The 19,960-nt window shown below is 52.7% G+C and overlaps 1 protein-coding gene across 1 annotated transcript in view; it reads left to right on the top strand.

Moving 5' to 3' along the window:
* The first annotated feature begins 12,800 nt into the window (after positions 1-12,800).
* The window catches only part of JPH3 (junctophilin 3), a 48,310-nt gene continuing 41,150 nt past the window's right edge, over positions 12,801-19,960 (top strand). The window contains exon 1 of the mRNA XM_039696530.1: positions 12,801-13,579. Coding sequence (XP_039552464.1) covers positions 13,198-13,579 — 382 coding nt within the window. The 5' untranslated portion in view covers positions 12,801-13,197. The remainder of the gene's footprint in view (positions 13,580-19,960) is intronic.

Raw genomic sequence — 19,960 nt, 5'->3', positions numbered from 1 at the left:
CACAACTTTGTGCCGTGTATTTCGGGGCTGGGCAAAGCCATCCTCATTTTTGGACCCAGTTCTTGCCCTGCCCATTCTAAAGGAGAGCCGTGGAATGACAGAATGCTCTGAGTTGGGAGGGACAGAGAAGCATCATCAAGTCCAGCCCTTGGATTTGCACAGGGTATTTCCAAGAATCCCACCATGTGCCTGGAAGCATTGTACAATCTTCACTGGGGATATTTTGCAGGCAGAGATGTGTTTTCAAGAAATGGATGTGAAGAGCAGGAGATCTCAACATTCCCAAGGAATTCTGGGCACTGTTTGGATGTGAATAGGAAATCCTCATTTAAAGAAAACAAGATTTAGCCACAAAAATGTGGTGGTTTTGGTGGAAAACAATAATTTGTATGGCTGCCACTGGTTGTGCTCAAGGTGTAGTGGTGAGGACAGACAGTAAAGGATGGGCCCCATGCTTCTACTCCAAGTCTGCCAAAAATCACCCAACATCAGGAAACAGCCCGGTTATTGAATGGATTTTCTTCTCCATCCCAGAGAAGTCCCTTTGGAGGAGCAGAATATCCTCAGGTCTGGGCTGCTTGCGGCAGGCACAGCAGATTTAAAAGTGTCCTGCTTGGTTTTGAAGCTTTGGAAAAACAAAGTTCTGTAATTTTGTGGCAGGGTTGGTGAAACTATTGGGATCAGTCATAGAATCACTGAAACCACAAATCAGAAGTCAGTCATAGAATCACTGAAATCACAAATCATAGAAATGGTTTGGGTTGGAAGGGACTTCAGAGCTCATCTCCTCCGCCCCTGCCATGGCAGGGACACCTCCCACTGTCCCAGGCTGCTCCCAGCCCTGTCCAGCCTGGCCTTGGGCACTGCCAGGGATCCAGGGGCAGCCACAGCTGCTCTGGGCACCTCTTCCAGGGTCTCAGCACCCTCCCAGTGAAGAATTCTTCCCAATATCCCATCCATCCCTGCTTTCTGGCAGTGGGAAACCATTCCTCGTGTCCTGTCCCTCCCAGCAGTGTGGAGAGTGATTCCTCTGTGCTGCAGCTGCAGGGGGGACACTGCTGCTGGCACAGGGGAAAAATGAGATGGATCCTTGGAGGATGAGATATCTGTGTCCCTGCCCTGCCTCTGAGCACTCCATCCCCGTGCTTCCCTTTCCCCACCTGCCTGTCCAGCGTGGGATCCTCTGGAGCACGTGGATTTCTGCTTAGTGAGGGGACAGGAACCTTCTGGGATGAGTGTCTGAAAGCTACAGGTGGGAGGGAGGGGAAGGGAATGTGGCCAGATCCCAAAGGCCGGCTCTGCCTGACTCTGCAGCACATCCTGACAGCTTTCCCTGTGGATTTGGCTCAGCTTTGGAGCCGTCTGCTCCTGTCCCAGGCCACAGTGGGGGATCCTGAGCAGATGGGACGAAGGGCTGACCCTGGGCCACACCAGCAGGACTGATCTCACTCTCCTGACTGTGAGTTCAGGGCAAAGCAGGAGCAGCAGTGTCCTGACCAGGTGGGTGAGGGCTGTGTCCAGCACACAGACACCACTTTCCCTGGTTTTTTTGAGGAATCTGGTGCTTCTGAACCCAAAAGTCAGGATCATGCATTGGCAATTATTTCTGGCTGACAGACAGAAAACAGGGATGGTAAAGGAGCAAGAGGCTGGTCTGGGACAGCAGTTTTCCAATAAAACCATGCTTGGCCAAGTGCTGCTGTTGGCTGTGGTCACCCTTCTCATCCTGGTGGCTTCCCTGGGATTTTTAGTGTGGAGCTTGGACAGACCACAGGCTGCCCATCCCTGGCTGTTTCCTTGCTGCTGTGGCCAAGGGACAAGAAGAAACCCTGTCTGTCCCCAGGTCTGTGGTGCCTGGTCACCGTGAGCACCCTGATTTCCCAGGATGGAGCAGCAGGATCTGGGGCTGCAGCCACATCCTCTTGGGAACAGCCACCAGTGGATGGTCTCATCTTACACTGCTGGAGAGTCCTTCTTCCCAAAATGATCCCAAAGCGTTCAGGGGGGTGAATATGAACCAGGGGTATGTGGGGAGGAGGATGGGGTGGGACCAGGGCTCCCACAGCTGAGCATTTGGGATGGGAAGGGAAGGAGGACGTGTGAGGACACAGGAGGGAGCACAGGCCAGCAGAGTGCACAGAGCAGCAACTGGCAAAGCTGGGGCTGGGCCAAGAAAATAAACATAGGAAGTATTTGAGCCTGATGAGAACCACGGGCAGCCTGCTCTTGTTTAAGGAGGTTTTTTTGGGACACTGGAGCAGGCTCCTGTTGCAGGCAGAGCGAGACCTCGGCCCTGTTCAAACTTTCATTGACTTCAGCTGGACCAGAGTTTCATTTCAGACGGTTCTGCTTTTCCCCAGGATGTGATTTCCTCATTTTGGGATGTATCCCTCTCCCCCACAGGAATTTTGGAGACTTGTACAGAGATTTAGGGATGGATGGTGTTGGGGCTGGGTGCTGCCAGCACGTCAGGAGGAGCAGAGGCTGCTCTGCAGCACTCCAGAGCTGTGTGTGAGCACTCAGGGTCGATAAATCCAGAGCTGAAGGCCAAATCTGAGTGCTCAGCAGCTCTGCCAATCAGTTGGGTGCCTGCATGCAGATTGAAGGCCAGTTCCTTCCAGATTTGCTCTTCCAACAAATAACCTGGAGGCTTTGCACTGCAAATTTTGACTTGGGCCCCTTGCTTTAGAATTTCAGCCCCTTGTGTGCTCCTGTCTCCTGATGAAGATGGGGCCTTCAAGGTAGGTGACAAATTGGAGGAGGTTTTCATCTGGCACCAGCTTTTACCCTGAGATCTCCAGAAATAACCAGCCAAAATTCACAGGGTCTTGAAAATCCTGTCAAACCATGAAGGAAGTTTGAGGGGAAGGCTCAAGCAAAACTGGAAATATGAGCAGAGGGTAAAAGAGGAGCTTGGGGTGGTTGTGAGAAGAGGTTCTCTAGGAGGTGGAAGCCCAGGGAACATTGTATTCCTGGCTGGAAATGAAGCTGGGTATGAAGTGAATGAGGACAGGGAATGCAGCCTCCAGCTCTGCTCCTTTTGGGGGGCTCTTCTCACCCCATCAAGTCTGGGAGGAGTTTCAGTCCAAATCCCAAAATTCCCTCACTTCAGAACAGTTTCCACTGGGATTCATCCGCACCTGGGCTCCTCTGTTTCAGCAGGACCAAGGTGTGCCTCTCATCCCAGGGAAAATCCAAATATCCTCCTCTTCCCATCCCTGCTGCTCCTGCTTTGTGCCTGACAGTGACAGCTGAGTTAATCTGGTTTAGAATTCTCATGCCTTGATTTCTGAAGGTCTCACTGTTGTAGGGTGACGTTCCTTTATCCCTCACCCTTTCTTTTCCTCCTGGATTATCCCGTGGTAATAGTGCATGTAATGCAGTCTGTTATTAACTGCTCCTGAATCCTGCTTGCTGATTCCTTAAGCAGATCTCAAAACCCTGTGAATCTGCCTTGGAGTTTTCTGAGGGTTTGTTTTGTGCTTTGCTTTTTTCTTTTTTTTAATTTTTCCTCCTTTAAACCCAATGCATGAAATGTGTAGGATAACTTTCTACTCTGGCTTTTGGGAAACAAAGGAATTTTTCATGTTTGGATAGCCCAGACATGATATTCCAGACTGAAGTGTGCATCTGTTTAAATCCCTACAAAACAGGCTGCAAGAAGGAAACCTTGTTTGAAAAACCTACATCAAATATGGAATGAATCCTTCCATAGGTATTTATCAAAAGATCCTTGACCACTCTTGTGTGACAGAATTTCATAAGAAAAGAATATGAGTAACGTCAACTTTTTTACATCACTGTGTCTTCTTGGTTCACTGAGAGACATTTCTTCTTTGTTATGAATTATAAATCCCTATTGCTACAGTCCAAACAATTCTGGGAACTTCTGCCACTGGCTTTCAGAGCCCAGGGAAATCACAGTGTCCTTCGCATTTGCAGTGCTCAAAGCATTTCCAAACATTCATTATTCACACAGGAATTCATCCATCAGCAGCTCCATTAAACTGAGAGAGGGAGCCCTGCTTTCTCATCAGGTGCCAAAATACTTGGTGTGGGTTTATTTCTTCCTCTGAGAGCAGATTCTGATCCCAAGGGTCAGAGCAGCACCTTTTGCAAAGGGTTAGACCAGAGGAGTGAGCGTGTCCTTGGTCCCTGCCTCCGTTTCCCCATCACTGATGTCACATTTGAGCATTCAGCCCACTGGGAGCTTGAGGAAATAGTGAAATATTAAAAAAAAAAAAAAATCCATCTGGCCATTACTTGTAAATCCCAGCTCTCACAGTCCAGGAGTTCTTAGGGATCACAGAATCCTGGAATGGTTTGAGTTGGAAGGGACCTTAAAGATCCCATTTTACCCCTGCCATGGCAGGGACACCTTCCACTATCCCAGGTTGCTCCACGCCCTGTCCAACCTGGCCTTGGACTTCCAGGGATTGGGCAGCCACAACCTCAACTTCTCTGGATTATAAAAACTCTCAGAATTTAAAAAAAAAAAACTTCCTGTGTCTGTTAAGCCAGGAAAAAACCCAGGCTCTTGGCAGGAAATACCCCGAATGCCCTCAAAGCAAAAAAACTACCCTCCAAGTTGTTTCTTTTTTAACCTCACGCAGCTTGAACCCTGCCTCGAGGCTGAGGAGGGACAGAGGGAGCAGGAATGGCTTTTTCTCCAGATCTGGCAAATCTTTGTGTTGTGTCCCTTCCTGGGAGAGCAGGATGAGCCCACGCCAGCTCCTCCAGCCCTTCCCAAGCCCGGGCAGGAGCAGCCTTGGCCCGTGGCAGGGCTGGAGCTGGAAGCCAGCATGCCGAGCCCTGCTCCAAAGCAGGTTTCTTCTCCTCACATGATGTCAGCATTTCCTGACAATCCCAGCGGGAACACGCGGGTGACAGATGTCCCTTAATTATCGGCAGCGTTCCCGCTCCTCGGGCTCAGACAGAGAATTCTGAGCCTGGAAATGAAGGCCCTCTTCGGTGTGGGTAGGCCTGGCTACCTCGGGTTTATCCACAGGCATCTTTCAGCTGTGGGAAATTGGTCACCCTGGGGTTTGTGCCCTGCCAAGGGGTGTCCCAGAGCTCCAGGCAGGTGAGGAGGGTGGGAAATCCAAGGGGATGGGGGTGGCTGGGGAAGCCACATCCCTGCAAATAATGGGATTTTCCAGCTGGGATGAGAAGGGCAAAGCAGAGCCACTCCCTCTGTCCTCCTTGAGATGGATCTGGGGTTTATTGTGGACAAACAGCTCAACATTCATTTTTTGTAGGGCGATCCAGTAAAGTAAAAGGGCAAATTAAGCGTGTTGGGGGGAAATCCCATTGTTTTCCCTTGGTTTTATTTTTCACGTTCCAAGATCACAAAAAATGTACCTCTGTCCTTCAGCAAACATGAGAGAGGGATGGAGGGAAGGAGGATGGGATCCCACCACCTGTAGAGCCATGTCCTGCTCCTCTTCCCCATGGTTGATGCCTCCTTCACAGCCCTTACATGGGAGAGCATCTTGATCTCACTGAACACAGCTGCTGGCTGTGTTCCACAGTACACAGGAATTCAAATCCCAGGGCAGGGGTGGGATGGGATGAGTTTTAAGGTCCCTTCAAACCCAAACCTTTCCAGGGTTGTATTCCATACACCAGCCTCCCCTGGTGTGTCCCTTCCAGCTGATTCCACCCTGTTCCTTCTCTCCTGAGAGCACTTGGCACATCCATGCTCCGAGGAGCTCTCAGCCTGCCTGTGGGTGATTCCCACCCTCAGCTCCTTCCTTCAGGCTGATGGATGCTGGGGAAAATCCAGCCCTGCGTGGAAAAGATCCACCTGCCCACAAGGAAAAACCATCCCAAGCCATTTCCTGCTGCAAACCTTTCCCTCCCATGTGCTTGGCTGATCAGGATCAGCTTCTTGCTGCTGTTTTTGTGCCTCTTGATTTCCACACGGAAACTGGCTCTATTTTTACCCGGCTGAAGCTGATTAGATTGGCAGTAATTGGCAGGATAAACAGACACGTCCTGCGTGCAGCAGGTTAATGCGATACAGGCAGTGACCAGGGAATGCACTCAGCCCATGCCCAGCACGGGGAGCACAACTGAGGTCATTCATTGTCCACATGCCTGGAACATGCCCATTATCCAGCCCCGTCCTTCCTCTCCCTGCAAACCCATTTCCCCTCGCAGGGTTGCTGCACAGTGCCAAACGTTTCATCCTTTTCTCCTCAGCTCTTCACAACCCTGCAGAAAAACCCAAGGACACACAGGAGTTTTCCTTTCTGGTTAACCCAGGTCTTGGCTTCTCCTGACCTGTAAGATTATTAGCATCGAAGCAGCCACATATTAAAAAAAGAAAAATGCTACTTACAACTCCAAGGCTGACCTCGTCCAAGTAATGTAATTTCCCACCATTTCAATCACTTCCATAAGTTCCAATCTTCTGGAAGATTAGCTTGCTGCAATATCCTTCTGGGCTTTAATTGGTTTTGGGGATAATTTAGCCAGAGACCAAGTGAAGAAAAGAAAACTTAGGGGCAACATCAGGTGATGCTACACCCCTGGAATTCAATTCACAGGGGGAGTGATGGAGCGGGAAGCAAAAATAAAAATCATTCTGCTTTCCAAAGCTGCACATTTCAATCTAATGGTGGGAGACCTTGGGAATATTTTGGCTCTTGTGCTTGGTGGTGGCTGCACCACCTGTTAATCCCAGGAGGAGAGTGGAAGGTGAGCAATCCTCAGAGAGGTTACAAGACAGGGAGGGAGGTGCCCTGTTTATTCTACATCTGCACATGCATCAGGTTTGAGCCCATCTCAGAGGGCTTCTCATCCCTGCAGCTGCTGCAGGGTTCCACAGCCACCACTGACTCCTCCCGTGCTGCCAGAGAGGTGTTTTTTGGGGAGTCCCACTGTGCAGGGCTCTGAGCTGCAGGTAGGGAGCAAACCCCTCCTTTTTCTTCCTGCCTGCTCTGAGCCCCAGCCTTTGCCTCCATGCAGGTGGCACAGGCAGGATATTGGAATCATGGAATTGTTTGGGTGAGAAGGAATAATAAAACAATCCAGTCCCACTCCCTGCCATGGCAGGGACACCTTCCACTCTCCCAGGCTGTTCCAACCTGGCCTTGGGCACTGCCAGGGATCCAGGGGCAGCCACAGCTGCTCTGGGCACCCTGTGCCAGGGTCTCCCCACCCTCACAGGGAGAATTTCATCCTAATATCACATCCAAACCTCTCCTCTTTGGTTTAAAACCATTCCCCCTTGTCCTGTCACTCCACCCCAGACCTGTCCTGCGGGTGCCTCCCTCTCTGTTTACAGCTGAGCCTTGAGCCCTCTCACTTTTGCAGCTGAATTTCTTTCATGCAGGCCCTGTTGATTTGGCATTTTTCCTAATCCATCCATGGCAGGGACCGAGCCCAGGGCTGTGTGGAAGGCTGAGGAATTCCATGGTGGGATTATCCCTAGCTCACACCCCCCTCACCCCGCAGGTGAAAGCCAGGGCCTTTTCCCTCAGATTTTCTTTGCCACTCATTACACCACCCTCTCTAATTACCAATTATACTGCCCTCTTTTAATTACCCAGCTCTTTGTGGTTCCAAGAAACCTCCCAGCCTTAAACACTTCAATCCTCTGTGTCCTGTCCCCCTTGGAGCGTGGTGCTGGCTTTTTCCCAGCCCTCTGAACTTTCCCAGTCCTCTGGCACTTCCAGTGGCTCCTGGGAAGCACCATGAACTGTCCACACAGCTCCTTGGCCACTCCTTCACAGCCCTCTCGAGTTTTCTGGGTGTGCTGGGTTGAAACCGCTGAGCTCCATCAGCTGGATGCTCCTGGGCTCTCCTGGGCAGTATTTCCTTTGCATGTTGTCTTTTTCCATACCAAACTCCAGGATAAATCCCTCACTGAGCATCCCTGCCTTGTCTGTGTCATTGATAAACCTCCTGTTTCCGTGTGGGATCACCCCACTGCTCGCAGCTCATGGAAAATATCCTTCTGTCTTTAATTTCCCCAGCTTCTGAGGTTTATTAATTACAACCAGTTTCCCTTTTCTTCCTTTTGTGTGTTTATATTTTGTGTGTCAGTCTTGGCAGCTCTTTCCCTTCCTTTCCAAGTGGTGTTGGTCATTTCAATAAAGATTCCTGCCTGTGTTGCTGCTTTTTGGATAAAATATTCTTAAAGGTTTTTCCCTTTTCAGCACATGTTTTACTTAAAGTCCTTCTCTGAATTCATCTGACTTGTAATTATTTTCTGATTTGTGAAACAGGACCTTTCAAAGTGGCAGGTAAATATATAGATTTTTATACATTACTGCTTTAAGCTTTACTTCATTTGCACATAACAAATAGAATCAAGCCACGAAGGCTCATGCCTGGCCCAGTGAGAAATCCACCCTCACCTGCTGGAGTGAGGATAAATGTGGAATTCCCTCATGCTGGAGACAATCTTTTTTTTCCATTAGGATAGTATCTTCCCCCTCCCCCCAAAGTTCTAAGGATATTTTAATATTGGCAGCTCAGGACCTCCAGCATCCACCGCTCAGCCAGAATCCCCCAGGGATCCCAAGGTTTTTATTAGATATTATGGATGTGGCTGCTTAAAGAAGCAGAACGTGTCGAGTCCCTGCTGCAGACCCTTCCTGCCTCGTGCTTTATTTCCCGGGATATTGATCCAGAAATTCTCTGGATCATTCATTTCCTTGTTGTTAATGACTCGGAGCAGCTCCCGGCCAATCCCAGTGGGATCCCAGTCAGGACTGGCAGGTCAGGACCTCCAAGCACCAGTGGAAATCCAATGGAGAGGGTGGTTATAGCCCAGGGCTGCAGCATTCCAGGCAGGAAAATTCCCTGCCACCCTGAGGCACTGGGAGCAGGGCTGGGGTGTGGATTTAATGCTCAGTGATCTCAGAGGTGATGGAGAGGGAGTTTGTGCAAGAGCATGGAGTGACAGGACAGGGGAGGAACGGCTTCAGACTGAAAGAGGGGAGGTTTGGATGGGATATGGGGAAGGAATTCCTAATTAGGATGGGTACTAAGAAAGTGAGGCCTGGCACAGGGTGCCCAGAGCAGCTGTGGCTGCCCCTGGATCCCTGGCAGTGCCCAGGCCAGGCTGGACAGGGCTTGGAGCAGCCTGGGACAGTGGAAAGTGTTCCTGCCATGGCAAGGGTGGCACTGGATGGGCTTTAAGGTCCTTTTCCACCCAAACCAGTCTGGGATCCTGGGGTTCCAGGATTCTATTCAGCAATTCCACCTTGTTCCATTGTTTTACTGCAGCTGTTTTTCTTTGCATCCTGTCATTTCCCAATTTTAATTTATTTAATTTTCTTTTTAGAGTGTGAACTGGTTGCATCATTCCTCCTCCTTTCCATCACCAGCCTGGTGCCCCCAGCTTGGCTGGCAAGGATACCCCCAGGAATTGTTCCCTTTGGAGCTCTGCATTTCCACCATGGATACAAAACACCCACTGCTCCCACTGCCCAATCCTCCTTTTTATTCCATCCATACTCAATAATTTATTAGAAGCTGATTTGCCTTTTATTGTATTTTTTCGTCATTATTTTTTAATACCCAACTTCATCTCCTCATCCACACATGCACCAGGTATTTAAAGGAAAAACCTGCCAGCCCTATCTAACACCATCTGTATCCTGTGGTGGAAAAGTCCCTGCAATTAGTCACATCTCCTGGAGAAATGCTGCAGCCCAGCTTTCCTGACCTGGCATGGCAGGAGGGAAGAGCCCGCTGGCATTCGGGGCTGGGGTGAAATCCAATCTGGAATTTCCTCTCCCTCAGCCTCCTGCACATCAGCAGCACTGAGGAAACATGAACTGCTCTGGAGAGGACTCCCAAGGCTGCTCACTGGGGCAGGAGTTTTTATTTTAAACTAAACCCTGACCTTTGGAGAAAGTCTGGGAAAAGCAGGTTTATTTGGGGAGAAGCTCAGGGCCAGCAGTGTCTTGTTGGCCACCACACCACAACTACCCTGGCACCTGTGAGGGTTCATCCAGCCCCTTACCTGGCATTCCCCCACTCAGAGAATCGTGGAATGATTTGGGTTGGAAGGGATTTCACAGCTCAGCTTTGGGCTGGAAGGGATTTCAGCTCAGCTCATTCCACCCCTTAGGAACTCCTTGGTCCCAGCCTGCTCCAAGCCCCGTCCAGCCTGGCCTTGGACACCTCCAATCTGCTTTATTTGCCTCCTAACGTGGCTTTTGGAAATTTTTGGAGTCTCATGGAGCCCACCTTAAATGACCAGAATGTCCCTTTGTGACCAAACCCTCTGCTCCAGCCATGTCAGGCAGGGGACACCCCAGGAAACCTAAATCCCCTCACGACCAGAAGATTTTTAGATGCATTTTTAGAGTGGGACCTGCCCATTCCTCAGCTACAAAGGTGCTGTTCCCAAAACAAACCTCATTTTAGAGCCACACACCATCCTAATAGCAGGTCCCATTCTCCTCTCTTCCTTCAGCAGATTGTTGGGAGTTTCTTTTTCACCAGTACCATTCAGCTTGCTGTTATTTTCAGCACCTGCTTTATGAGGAGCAGCATCCCACGTTGGTCACAGGGGTGTCACACCTTGGTGCCTGCCTCAAATCCCTACATCCCACCAAATCCCCCCCCAAAAGAACAGCTGGACAATAATTAGTTGGCTAATTAACATGTAAAAGGACTATAAGTGTCTAAAATTACTGAGAAAGCAACAGAAGGGGACTGGAATTTCTTTTGTTCCCTGCCAAAATTTTTATGTGTGTTTAAGCAACTTCAGTTCTGGTGTTTTCCTTGGAAACTTTGGGGGTTCCCACCCAAATTCTCCCTCTGTGAAAAAAAAAAAAATAAAATAAAGGGAGTTTGCAGTTGCCAAAAAATGCAGCACCTGGAGTGTAGGATTTTTAGGGAAGGAAACAATAAAGCCCCCCAGTGCATAATGAGCACAGTCCTTGCCTTCACAAAGGACTCTGTGTAGTTTGAAAAGACATTTTCTACTGGAAAGAAATGCTTCAGTGGGAAAATTTCCACCCACTCCAGTTGCATCTCTTTCCTCCAGCTCTGAGAGAGAGAGAGAGGAAGGTTTTCTTCCAGAGGAGGGTGGTGATGTGTTTCCATGGATGGACAAGAAAATGCATCGAGAGAGAAGAAAAAAAAACCCAAAAAACCCCAAAAAACAACTGAGTGGGAAGACACAGCCTGGAAGTTGCCGGTGGGTGGGCAGTGAGGCAGGGACCGAGCACAGGCAGCCTTTCCAGAGGGGATCACAGCCTGAATCCCGCGGCTTTCCATCGCCAGCAGTTACACAGTTTGTTGTTTGGTTTGGTTTTTTTTTCCTTGGAGTCCTGGCCAGGCTGGGTCTGGCTCAAAACCCCCACTCCAGTAACGCTGGTGGCGATGGCAGGATGCAAATCCGAGATTTTGGGGAAGACCTGAGTTTTTCCTCCATCTCCTTTATAAGCACTTGTGAGCATCTTTTCAATTACTCCCCAGCAGAGCTCCCCCTTTAATCCGGGTGCGTGAATCCCCCGCTGTGTTAACACAGATATATCGACATTTGCGGGCTCACGGACCCGCACACGCATCCCGCTGCCAAAAAAAAAAAAAAGATTCGGCACGTTCCCATCCAGGGGGATGCACCAGCGGAGCCGGACCCCGCCTGCTCCAGGGGCACAACGCGAGCCGCCGCCGCTGCCTGGGGAGGATTCCGGGAGAGAAAAAACCCAGGGAGAAAATAAAAAACAGGGAGAAAAAACACACCCAGGGAGAAAAAACCCAGGGGGAAAAAAAAAAAAAAAAAAAAAAAAACACACAAAAAAAAAAACAAAACAGGGAGAAAAAACCCAGGGAGGAAAAAAAAACCAAACAGGGAGAAAACCCCCGATATCTGCGGCCCGCCGCTGCCCCCGGCCCTGCGCCCCAGCCAGCCCGGCCGGCGGCGGGGGGCTCCGCGGGGGCTCTGAGCATCCTCCCCCCGGGGCTGCCCAGCTCTCGCTTTTTCCTTTTTTTTTTGAAAAAAAAACCAAACAGGGAGAAAACCCCCGATATCTGCGGAGGGGAGCGCGGAGGGCCCCCCGATGGATCGGGAGCATCCCGGTGGGATGCGCTGTGCTGGAGGGAGGGGAGCGGGCTCGCCGCAGCCCGGCTGGCCCGGGAGCCAGCCCGGAGCGCTTCCCCAGCCCGGAGCGGAGCCTTTCCTTCCATCGCGGCCTTTCCTTCCATCCACAAGCCCCGTGCTGCAGCGGCGGCGGGCCGGAGCCGCACGGAGCGCGCTGTGCCGGCCGCTCGGCGCTGCCCCCTCCCCGCTGTCCCCCCACTGCTGCCCACCGGGGACCCCCGGCTCCGGCGGGGGATGCCGGCCCCCGGGAGCCGCGGGGAGAGCCGGAGCGATGAATAAACACGCGGGAGCATCCCGGGAGGCTGCGGGGGGCTGCGGCCCTGCCGGGCTGCCAGGCGAAGGCGACGCAGTTCCTGTGCCTTTAAATGCAGCCCGAGCCCGGCGCCGGGAGCCGAGGCAGAGCAGGGAGCCCAGGCTGCTGCTCATTAACCAGCGGGATTTATCCCCGAGGACAGGGCGGGCGGGGGGGAGGCGGCGGGGCGAGCTCAGCCCCCCCAGCACCCCGTGAGCATCCCCGGGCCGGGATGCGGGCAGGGCCGGGCGCGGCCCCCCGGCTCTGAGCTTTGCGGCGGGGGAGGGGGCGCGGGGCGTGCGCGGTGCGGGAGCGGCCGGGAGCCGTGCGGGAGGCGGCGGAGGAGGCTCCGCATTGCTGCTGCTGCCGCCGCTGCTGCTGCCGAGCCCCGCGATGCCGCCGCGCCCTTTTTTTTTTTTTTTTTTTTTTTTTTTTTTCTCCTTTTCCCCCACCCCCGTTCCCTGCCTTGGATGGTTTTTAGGTGGAGTCGTTTGCACCAAAATCCAATAGCTGCTGCTGTTCTTGCTGCTATTTTTTTTTTTTTAATGATCCTGTTTCCACAGCAGGGGAAGAGAGAACTGATCCTCAACATACTCCCAGAGAATGAATAATCACAAGAAACTGGCTTAAGCAGCTCCCTGGATCTGGTGCATGATTTCAATTGAGTTCGATTTGATTTAAATTTTTTTTATTTTTATTTATTTCTTTTTCCCCAAGTCATCGTTCGCATTTAATTTCCTGCATTTCTTCCTATTCTTTTTTTTTTTTTTTTCCCTTTTTTTTTTTTTTTTTTTTTTCACCTTTCGGGAGATTTGCAAACCGAATTACATGCATGTCCAGTGGGGGAAGGTTTAATTTTGACGATGGAGGGTCGTACTGTGGAGGCTGGGAGGACGGAAAGGCTCATGGCCATGGAATCTGTACCGGCCCGAAGGGTCAAGGTGAATATTCGGGCTCCTGGAGTCACGGCTTTGAGGTGCTGGGGGTCTACACTTGGCCCAGTGGCAACACTTACCAGGGCACCTGGGCGCAGGGCAAGCGCCATGGCATTGGCATGGAGAGCAAAGGGAAGTGGGTGTACAAAGGAGAGTGGACCCATGGATTTAAGGGACGGTACGGGGTCCGGGAATGCACTGGAAACGGGGCCAAGTACGAAGGCACCTGGAGCAATGGATTACAGGATGGCTACGGGACAGAGACCTACTCGGATGGAGGTAGGTGATGCATTGATCCCTTCCCGGTGGGCTGGAGGGAGGTGGGGAGAACCTCCCAGCGGGGTTTGGGTTGGACTCTGGGAGTTTGCAACCTGCTGCCTTGGATCAGGGGATGCTCCCACCCTGCAGGAGAGAAGGCACCAGCCCAGCGTGGCACCAGCCCAGCTCTTTGCCACAGGTAGCCCCATATGTTCCATGGGGTGCTGGGTCCTCCCTCCCTCCTCTCCTCGAGCAGGATTTTGGGATGTGGAAGGGGCTGTGCCGCTGGGGGGACGCCCAGCTCTGGCCCAGAGGGGTCGGAGCACGGGGTGGGCCAGGCCTTGGGGACACAGCCCAAGTTGCACATGGGATTGGCACTTCTGACTGCACCACTGGAACCTGTAGGATTTGCACGGGAACGACGCGGGGCAGGATGGAGGCGAGCGTGTGTGTGGGGGGATCCGGGGAGGATGGGGCAGCTCCAGTGCTGCCAAAGCTCCCAGCCAGGGGCGGGGGGCTCTGCTCCTCCTCCAGCCCCTCCAAAGGCAGCCCCACGCTCAACCATGCCAGGGAAAAGACTTTAATTCAGACAAGAGTCTTACATTCCTAGTTTACGGCTTAATGCTTAGCGTAGGGGCTCAGAGGGATCACCAGAGCTCTTCTCTGCCGTCAACACGGCTTAACGAGATGCTGAGGGGAAACTGGGATTAGAGGGAAAACAAGAAAACCCAATTGGAGCGATCAAACCCCAAAAAAATTGCTGGGCTAACAAGCTTTAGGGCTGAACTGGGAGAAACAGCTGGCGCCGTGCTGGAAGTGGCTGTATCATCCTCTCTCCTGGGCTGGGGCTACTTCCACAAAGGGAATTGCCACCATAATCCGAGGCAGGCCTACCTGCCGGCAGCCAGGGGCCCTGGGCTGTGCTGGCCCCTGCTTCTCCCGGCAATGGTGGCCTCCTGAAGCAGGCTCTGGGGTTATTTTTAGGATGTTATGGTTTTCCATACGGCTCCGGTGAGGAGATTGCAGCGCCGGGGAGCTCCATGGCAGCCCTGCCGAAAGGTGCTGCAAGACCTTGCTCTGGAAAAGCCAGTCTGCTGCTTGCTGCTTGCACAGGGAGGGGAGGTTAAACCTCACCTGCAGCTGCTTTTTTTGTGCTCTCGCAGGGAGAGGCGGAACCACCTCGGGATTTTTAATGGTAATTTGGTTGTTTTCTGCCAGAGAAAAAGAGAGCTACAACCTTTTGTTTCAGCTGCCTGGAAGGATGCTGGGGACTGAGCTGGGATGTGCCGGCTGTGTGTTTGGAAGCCATGGATAAATCCCAGCAGTCCTTCAGTCAAAAATAAAGCTTGGGCAGGGAATCGTCGCCGTCTCCCACATCCAAGGCGCTCAGGAGGGGCTGGGGGGGGATTTCTGCTTGCTCCCAACGTGGGTGCTGTCTCCTCCTGGCACGCAGCCCCTGCCTGGGAGGTTTGAGGGAGGACAGACACAAGTCTGGGCTAACTACAGGTCTCTGAGGGCTGGGTGTTGCAGGGCTGGCCCTGTCCCTGGCCACGCACGTGCCCCCGCCCCGGCACGCTCCCCATCCTCTGCAGCGCAGCGTTTTTTAGGGAAACCTGGGCAGCATCCCCACCCCGGGGTGGCTTAGCAGCAGTTTTGGCGTTTTCTGAGAAGCTGCCAGAAGCAAAGAGCTTTTCCTTCCATCTTGTCAGGCCAGCCCGGCTTCCCTGTGCTCAGGGACCCAAAAGCGACGCCGTCGTGTGTTTGTGATTTCAGGAGGAGGGAAGAGGAGCAGTGCTGGGAAAGGGCAGGGTCTGTGGCAAAATGCTCCCCCGGGGACTCTGCAAACCTTCCAAGGAGGAAGGAATGCTGTGCTGGGGAAATGCAGAGTGCTGGATGCTCCTCCACACCAGCATTCCCCACCTCAGCTGGGCCACAACCACCTCCAAGGCCACTTCCACCACCTCAGCTCCCAGCACCCAGAGGCCACGTCCCTTTCCCAGTTGCCTGGCTCCATTCTGGGTGGAAACCACCAAAGCTGGGCATCTCCAGCCTCCTTGGGCACCAAGCCTTGCTGAACTTTGTGTGTTTGGGTCCCTGCGTGCGGGAGCGGTGGCACTGGTGGCACCGGGGAGGCAACTGCAGGGAAGGATGTTTCTCATTAATCTATTCCAGTTATTACCTCCAGCAAACTGAAGTATCCAAGAATCCTCGCCCCAGCATCTGTCACTTGCCACCCACAGATAAATATTCATCCCTTGCACATCATTTTTTTTTTTTAGCTCCCCAGCCCTGGCTTGGGGATGAGGCCCTAAATGCGCAGCGAGGCTCGGGGAGCCCCAGAATCCAGGGATTTTCTCCCATTTCCTCGCCCAGCAGCGGGGAAGGGCACGCTGCCCCTGCCCCAGCGCTGTGCTGGGAGGAGTGCTGGTGTCACTGCCGGGCTCTTGGGCGCGCTGGGCGTCGGGGGTGGCACACGGTGGCCCGGGGGCTCCCGCCAGCCCCGCGGGCGGCGCAGGCAGCGCCGTCCCCACGCGCAGCTTGCCGAGCTCACACCTCCCACGCCGCGCACGCCGCGCGCCCCACGCCCGCTCCCCCACGCCCAGCAGCCCCCCACGGCCTTCCCACGCGCTCCCTGGCCCCCAAGGAGAGCGAATCCTGCTCCCCAGGAGCCCGCGCCTCGCCGACGTCCCCGGCGCGGCTGGCACGCGGCCTCTGCGCCGTCCCGCTGTCCCCGAGGCCTCACGCACTCAGACACCCCCACCTTGCTGCCAAAAACCCTCCTGCCCCCTCCAGAGCAGCTGATGTTACATAAAGCAGCTCCCAAGGGTTGCTTGGTCGGTGCTGGAGTTGAAGCACTTGTGTGATTCAGGCCAGCTCCGGAGCGGGAGCTGGAATTGCTGCCGTGCTCCAGGGAGAGGGGCTGCACCCACCCGGAGCAGCGGCTCTGTGGGGCTGGGGGTGCTGGCACTGGAGCTGGGGGTCCTGGAGACCCTCTTCTGATCAGGAGACAGCACAGCTGCTTCCTGCCTGGGGTGTTTGGGGAGCTCAGTGATTTCACCCCGGGGACAGCTGGAGCTCCAGAGCTCCCGTGGGAATCCTCTGTGTTGGGTTGGGTTGAGCTGCTGAAACCATCATGGCTGTGGCAGTGGGTGAGGTGGGGTGGCTGAAGGAAGTCTGGTTTTGCCCTTTTCTCCTTTTTGCTGTTTTCCTCCTCCTCCCACCTCTTCCCAGCTGAACAACTGGGACCCTAAACCAGACAGGGACCAGCCCCATCCTGGGCACCCACTGCCCAGCATCCCTGAGGGAATGGGACAGGCTGGGGGTGCCTTCTGTGAACCAGCCTCACCCTGTTGCCAGTCCTCTCCCCATCCTGAATGTCCCACACTCCCTAAATCCCAAATCCTTTTTTCTCAGGAGGGCTACCCCGAAAGGGCCGGGCGGTCGCATGGTGGTGCTCATCTTGTGTAATCTCCGTGCCCACTCACCTAAAATGAATCATCCTTTGATAGGTGAGGGAAATATAATTAGTGTTTGCATTGTTAGCACTGGCTGAGTAGGCAAGTGGGTTTTCTTGGCCCGGGCTGGGAAATATTCCTGCCGTGGGGAGAGGGAAGCGGAGCGCTGGAGCTGCCGGGGTGGGGCAGCCTGTCCTGCTCCATGTCCCACTTTCCCAGCCCTGCAGTGGCACTGGTGACACCTCTCCTAGCAGGTGCACCAGGAGCTACCCACCAAATGGCTGGGGAGTGGTTGAGGAGGGGAAAAGCATGGAATATTTCCCAAAATAAAGGGCTGCTCCAGGGGGATGGAGCAGGAATGCTGGGTGGGACCTGCCTGCCTTGGAGGGGGCTGCATCCCCTCACCTGGGCTCAGCTGTGCTTTGGGATGAGCCACCACCAGCCAGGAGGGTTGGAATGGGACATCTTTAAGGTCTTTTCCACCCCAAGCCATTCCCAAATTCCACAGTGCCAGCGGCCTGGTGCCTCTCCCCAGCCCTGCCTTCCCCTGAGCTCCTGCACAGGGGACCCAGAAGAGAGGGCAAATTTCCCTCAGGATCTATTCATAGCACAGATGTCAGAATTACCTTAAAAGTACCAGCTCTTCCCTTGTTTTGCTGCCGGGAAGGAATTGTTGATGCACTTTAAACAGTGGGCGGAAACAAGCAAATACAAGAGCGCCCTGATCCTCGATCCTCCCGTTCCTGCAGCACCCAGACACAGCCTCAGCTGCTCCTAACAGCTCCCCAGAACCTGATAATCCATTTAAAAAGTCGAGATTTTGGTGATGGAGCATCTCACTGTCTGGGCTGGGTCAAGAAGCTGCTTGCAGTGGTTCTAGGAGAGCAAAACCAGAGATGTCAGGAGCTGCCGAGCACAGAAAAATGAATCAAAATACTAAATGAAGATTCTGACCAGCCTCATTAAAAATAAATGCTATGAACTCATGGTAATTACTGCTCTCACTGGAACATGCTGCTTAGTTTCAGGTACAGCTCAGGACAGAGGAAGAAGGATTTTGACCTCAGAGAACAGAACATGAGACAGAAATTGCCAGACAGGCCTCAGACCCTCACTCCCTCCTCCCGAGCCTTTTATCCAGGCTGAGATTCTCCAGGAGTTGTGCAGGACCCCAGCCTTGGGCAGCCCACCGAGCCCCTCTCCCTGACCCACAGCAGAGGCTGAGCTCAGCCCTGAAGCACAGCGCTCGTGCCCTTTCACTGGGGTGGGTTCTCATGGCTTTGAATGCAAATCTCAGGATATTTGCATGTGATTTGATATCCCATGGGGCTCCTCGTGGTTGGGTGACATCTGCTCCTGGAGCTGAACATTTTTTTCTTCCCCTTTAGAAGCTCCAGCTTGTGGAATCATGTGATTTTGCAAGATTTTTCAGCTTCGGTTTGGAAGCAAGGTTTCCACCCAGGCTATTGCAGAAAAGTCATTCTTCCAGGCTTGGGAAGCAGCAGACAAGAGCTAAAAATGCCTTCTGTTTAAAAATGCCTCGATTTTAAAATGAACCTGATGAATTTTGAATGCTTTGAGTCAGGTAACGCTGACGTAGATGAATGAGCTGTATTAAAGCAGGCATGACTTGGAGATGGAGGAGCTGGGCAGGGCGAGCTTGGGGATGGTCTCTCAGGGGTGAGCTCTGGGTTTAGCATCTGCCTTGTGAGGTTTTTTTGTCTCTTTGGGTCTGGTTTTGGCATTGATTGAACTCCTGAGCAAGAAAGGATTTTTTGGCAGGAGTTTTCAGGAGTTACAGGAGAGTCCTGATGGTCATTTGCCCCTAGATTCAGCTGTTTGACTCACAATTAAAGTATTTTTAACCAAAAAAAATCATGAGCTTACAGAAAACAGAACTTGAAAGGCAAATGTTTATATTTTGGGGCTTGATATTGGCTTTTCAAAGACAGATTCTGGCTCCTTGCATCAAAAATCCTTACAAATTGCATTGGATGCATGAGCATTCCCCAAGAACAGCCACTGCTTTCCCAACATTATTCCCTGAAGAGGTTCCACTCACTCTCAGCACACAGCAGAGCATCATGAATTTTCATGAATGAGTGAACAGCCAGAGCAAGGCCCCTCATTTCGCTGATTTCCACAAGAAGATGATCACTACAAAGGTATTATTTCCTGCTCAGGGCATCACTTGTGGCCTGCAAGGTGTTTCCCTGGCATGAATAAGGGTCTGGAATGTCCAAGGCCAGGTTGGATGGGGCTTGGAGCAATCTGGGACAGTGGAAGGTGTCCCTGCCCATGGCAGAGACGGAATGAGATGAGATTTAAGGTCCCTTCCAACCCAAACATCTCTGTGATTCCATGGTTTATTTCATATAAATGAAATTTATATGAAATAAATCTATATATTTAGGGAATAAATAAACCCTGCTCTTGCCTCATCCCTCCTGGAGCAGCCTCCTAGCCCTGATCCAGGGGGAGCTGAGCCTCATGCCAGCCCTCTGAGCACCTCCCACACCTCGGGGGGTGCAGCCCCCAAACCCAGCAGGCTGGGAGAGGCTGGGAATCAGCCCCTGCTCCTGGATCTCTGCTGGGAACTGGAGAGATCCCAGAGTTTGGGGCAGGATTAGAGCCCGGGGGGATGAAGGGGATCAGCACTAGCCTGATCTCTGCCTTCTGAGAGAGGCACACTGGCCTTATCAAAGGTGCTGAGCAATATCCTGATGTGGTTTGCATCCCTGGGGGGAAAACCTCGTCCTGCTTTTGGCCCCAGCTGAATCTGCAGGGATTCAGCTGTCCTGGGAAAACCATGGCCCCATTTCACCAGGAGATGATGATGATGATGATGATGATGATGATGATGATGATGATGATGATGATGATGCCGCCTCCTTGGCTTTCCCTGTGCCTGACAAACCCAGCCCTTCCCACTCCCTGGACAAACAAC

Source organism: Passer montanus, unplaced genomic scaffold, assembly GCF_014805655.1.
Source record: "Passer montanus isolate IOZ18808 unplaced genomic scaffold, ASM1480565v1 scaffold98, whole genome shotgun sequence".
Classification (NCBI taxonomy): Eukaryota; Metazoa; Chordata; class Aves; order Passeriformes; family Passeridae; genus Passer; species Passer montanus.
Note: the sequence above shows the minus strand (reverse complement) of the source record. Positions and strands in the feature narration are given on the sequence as shown.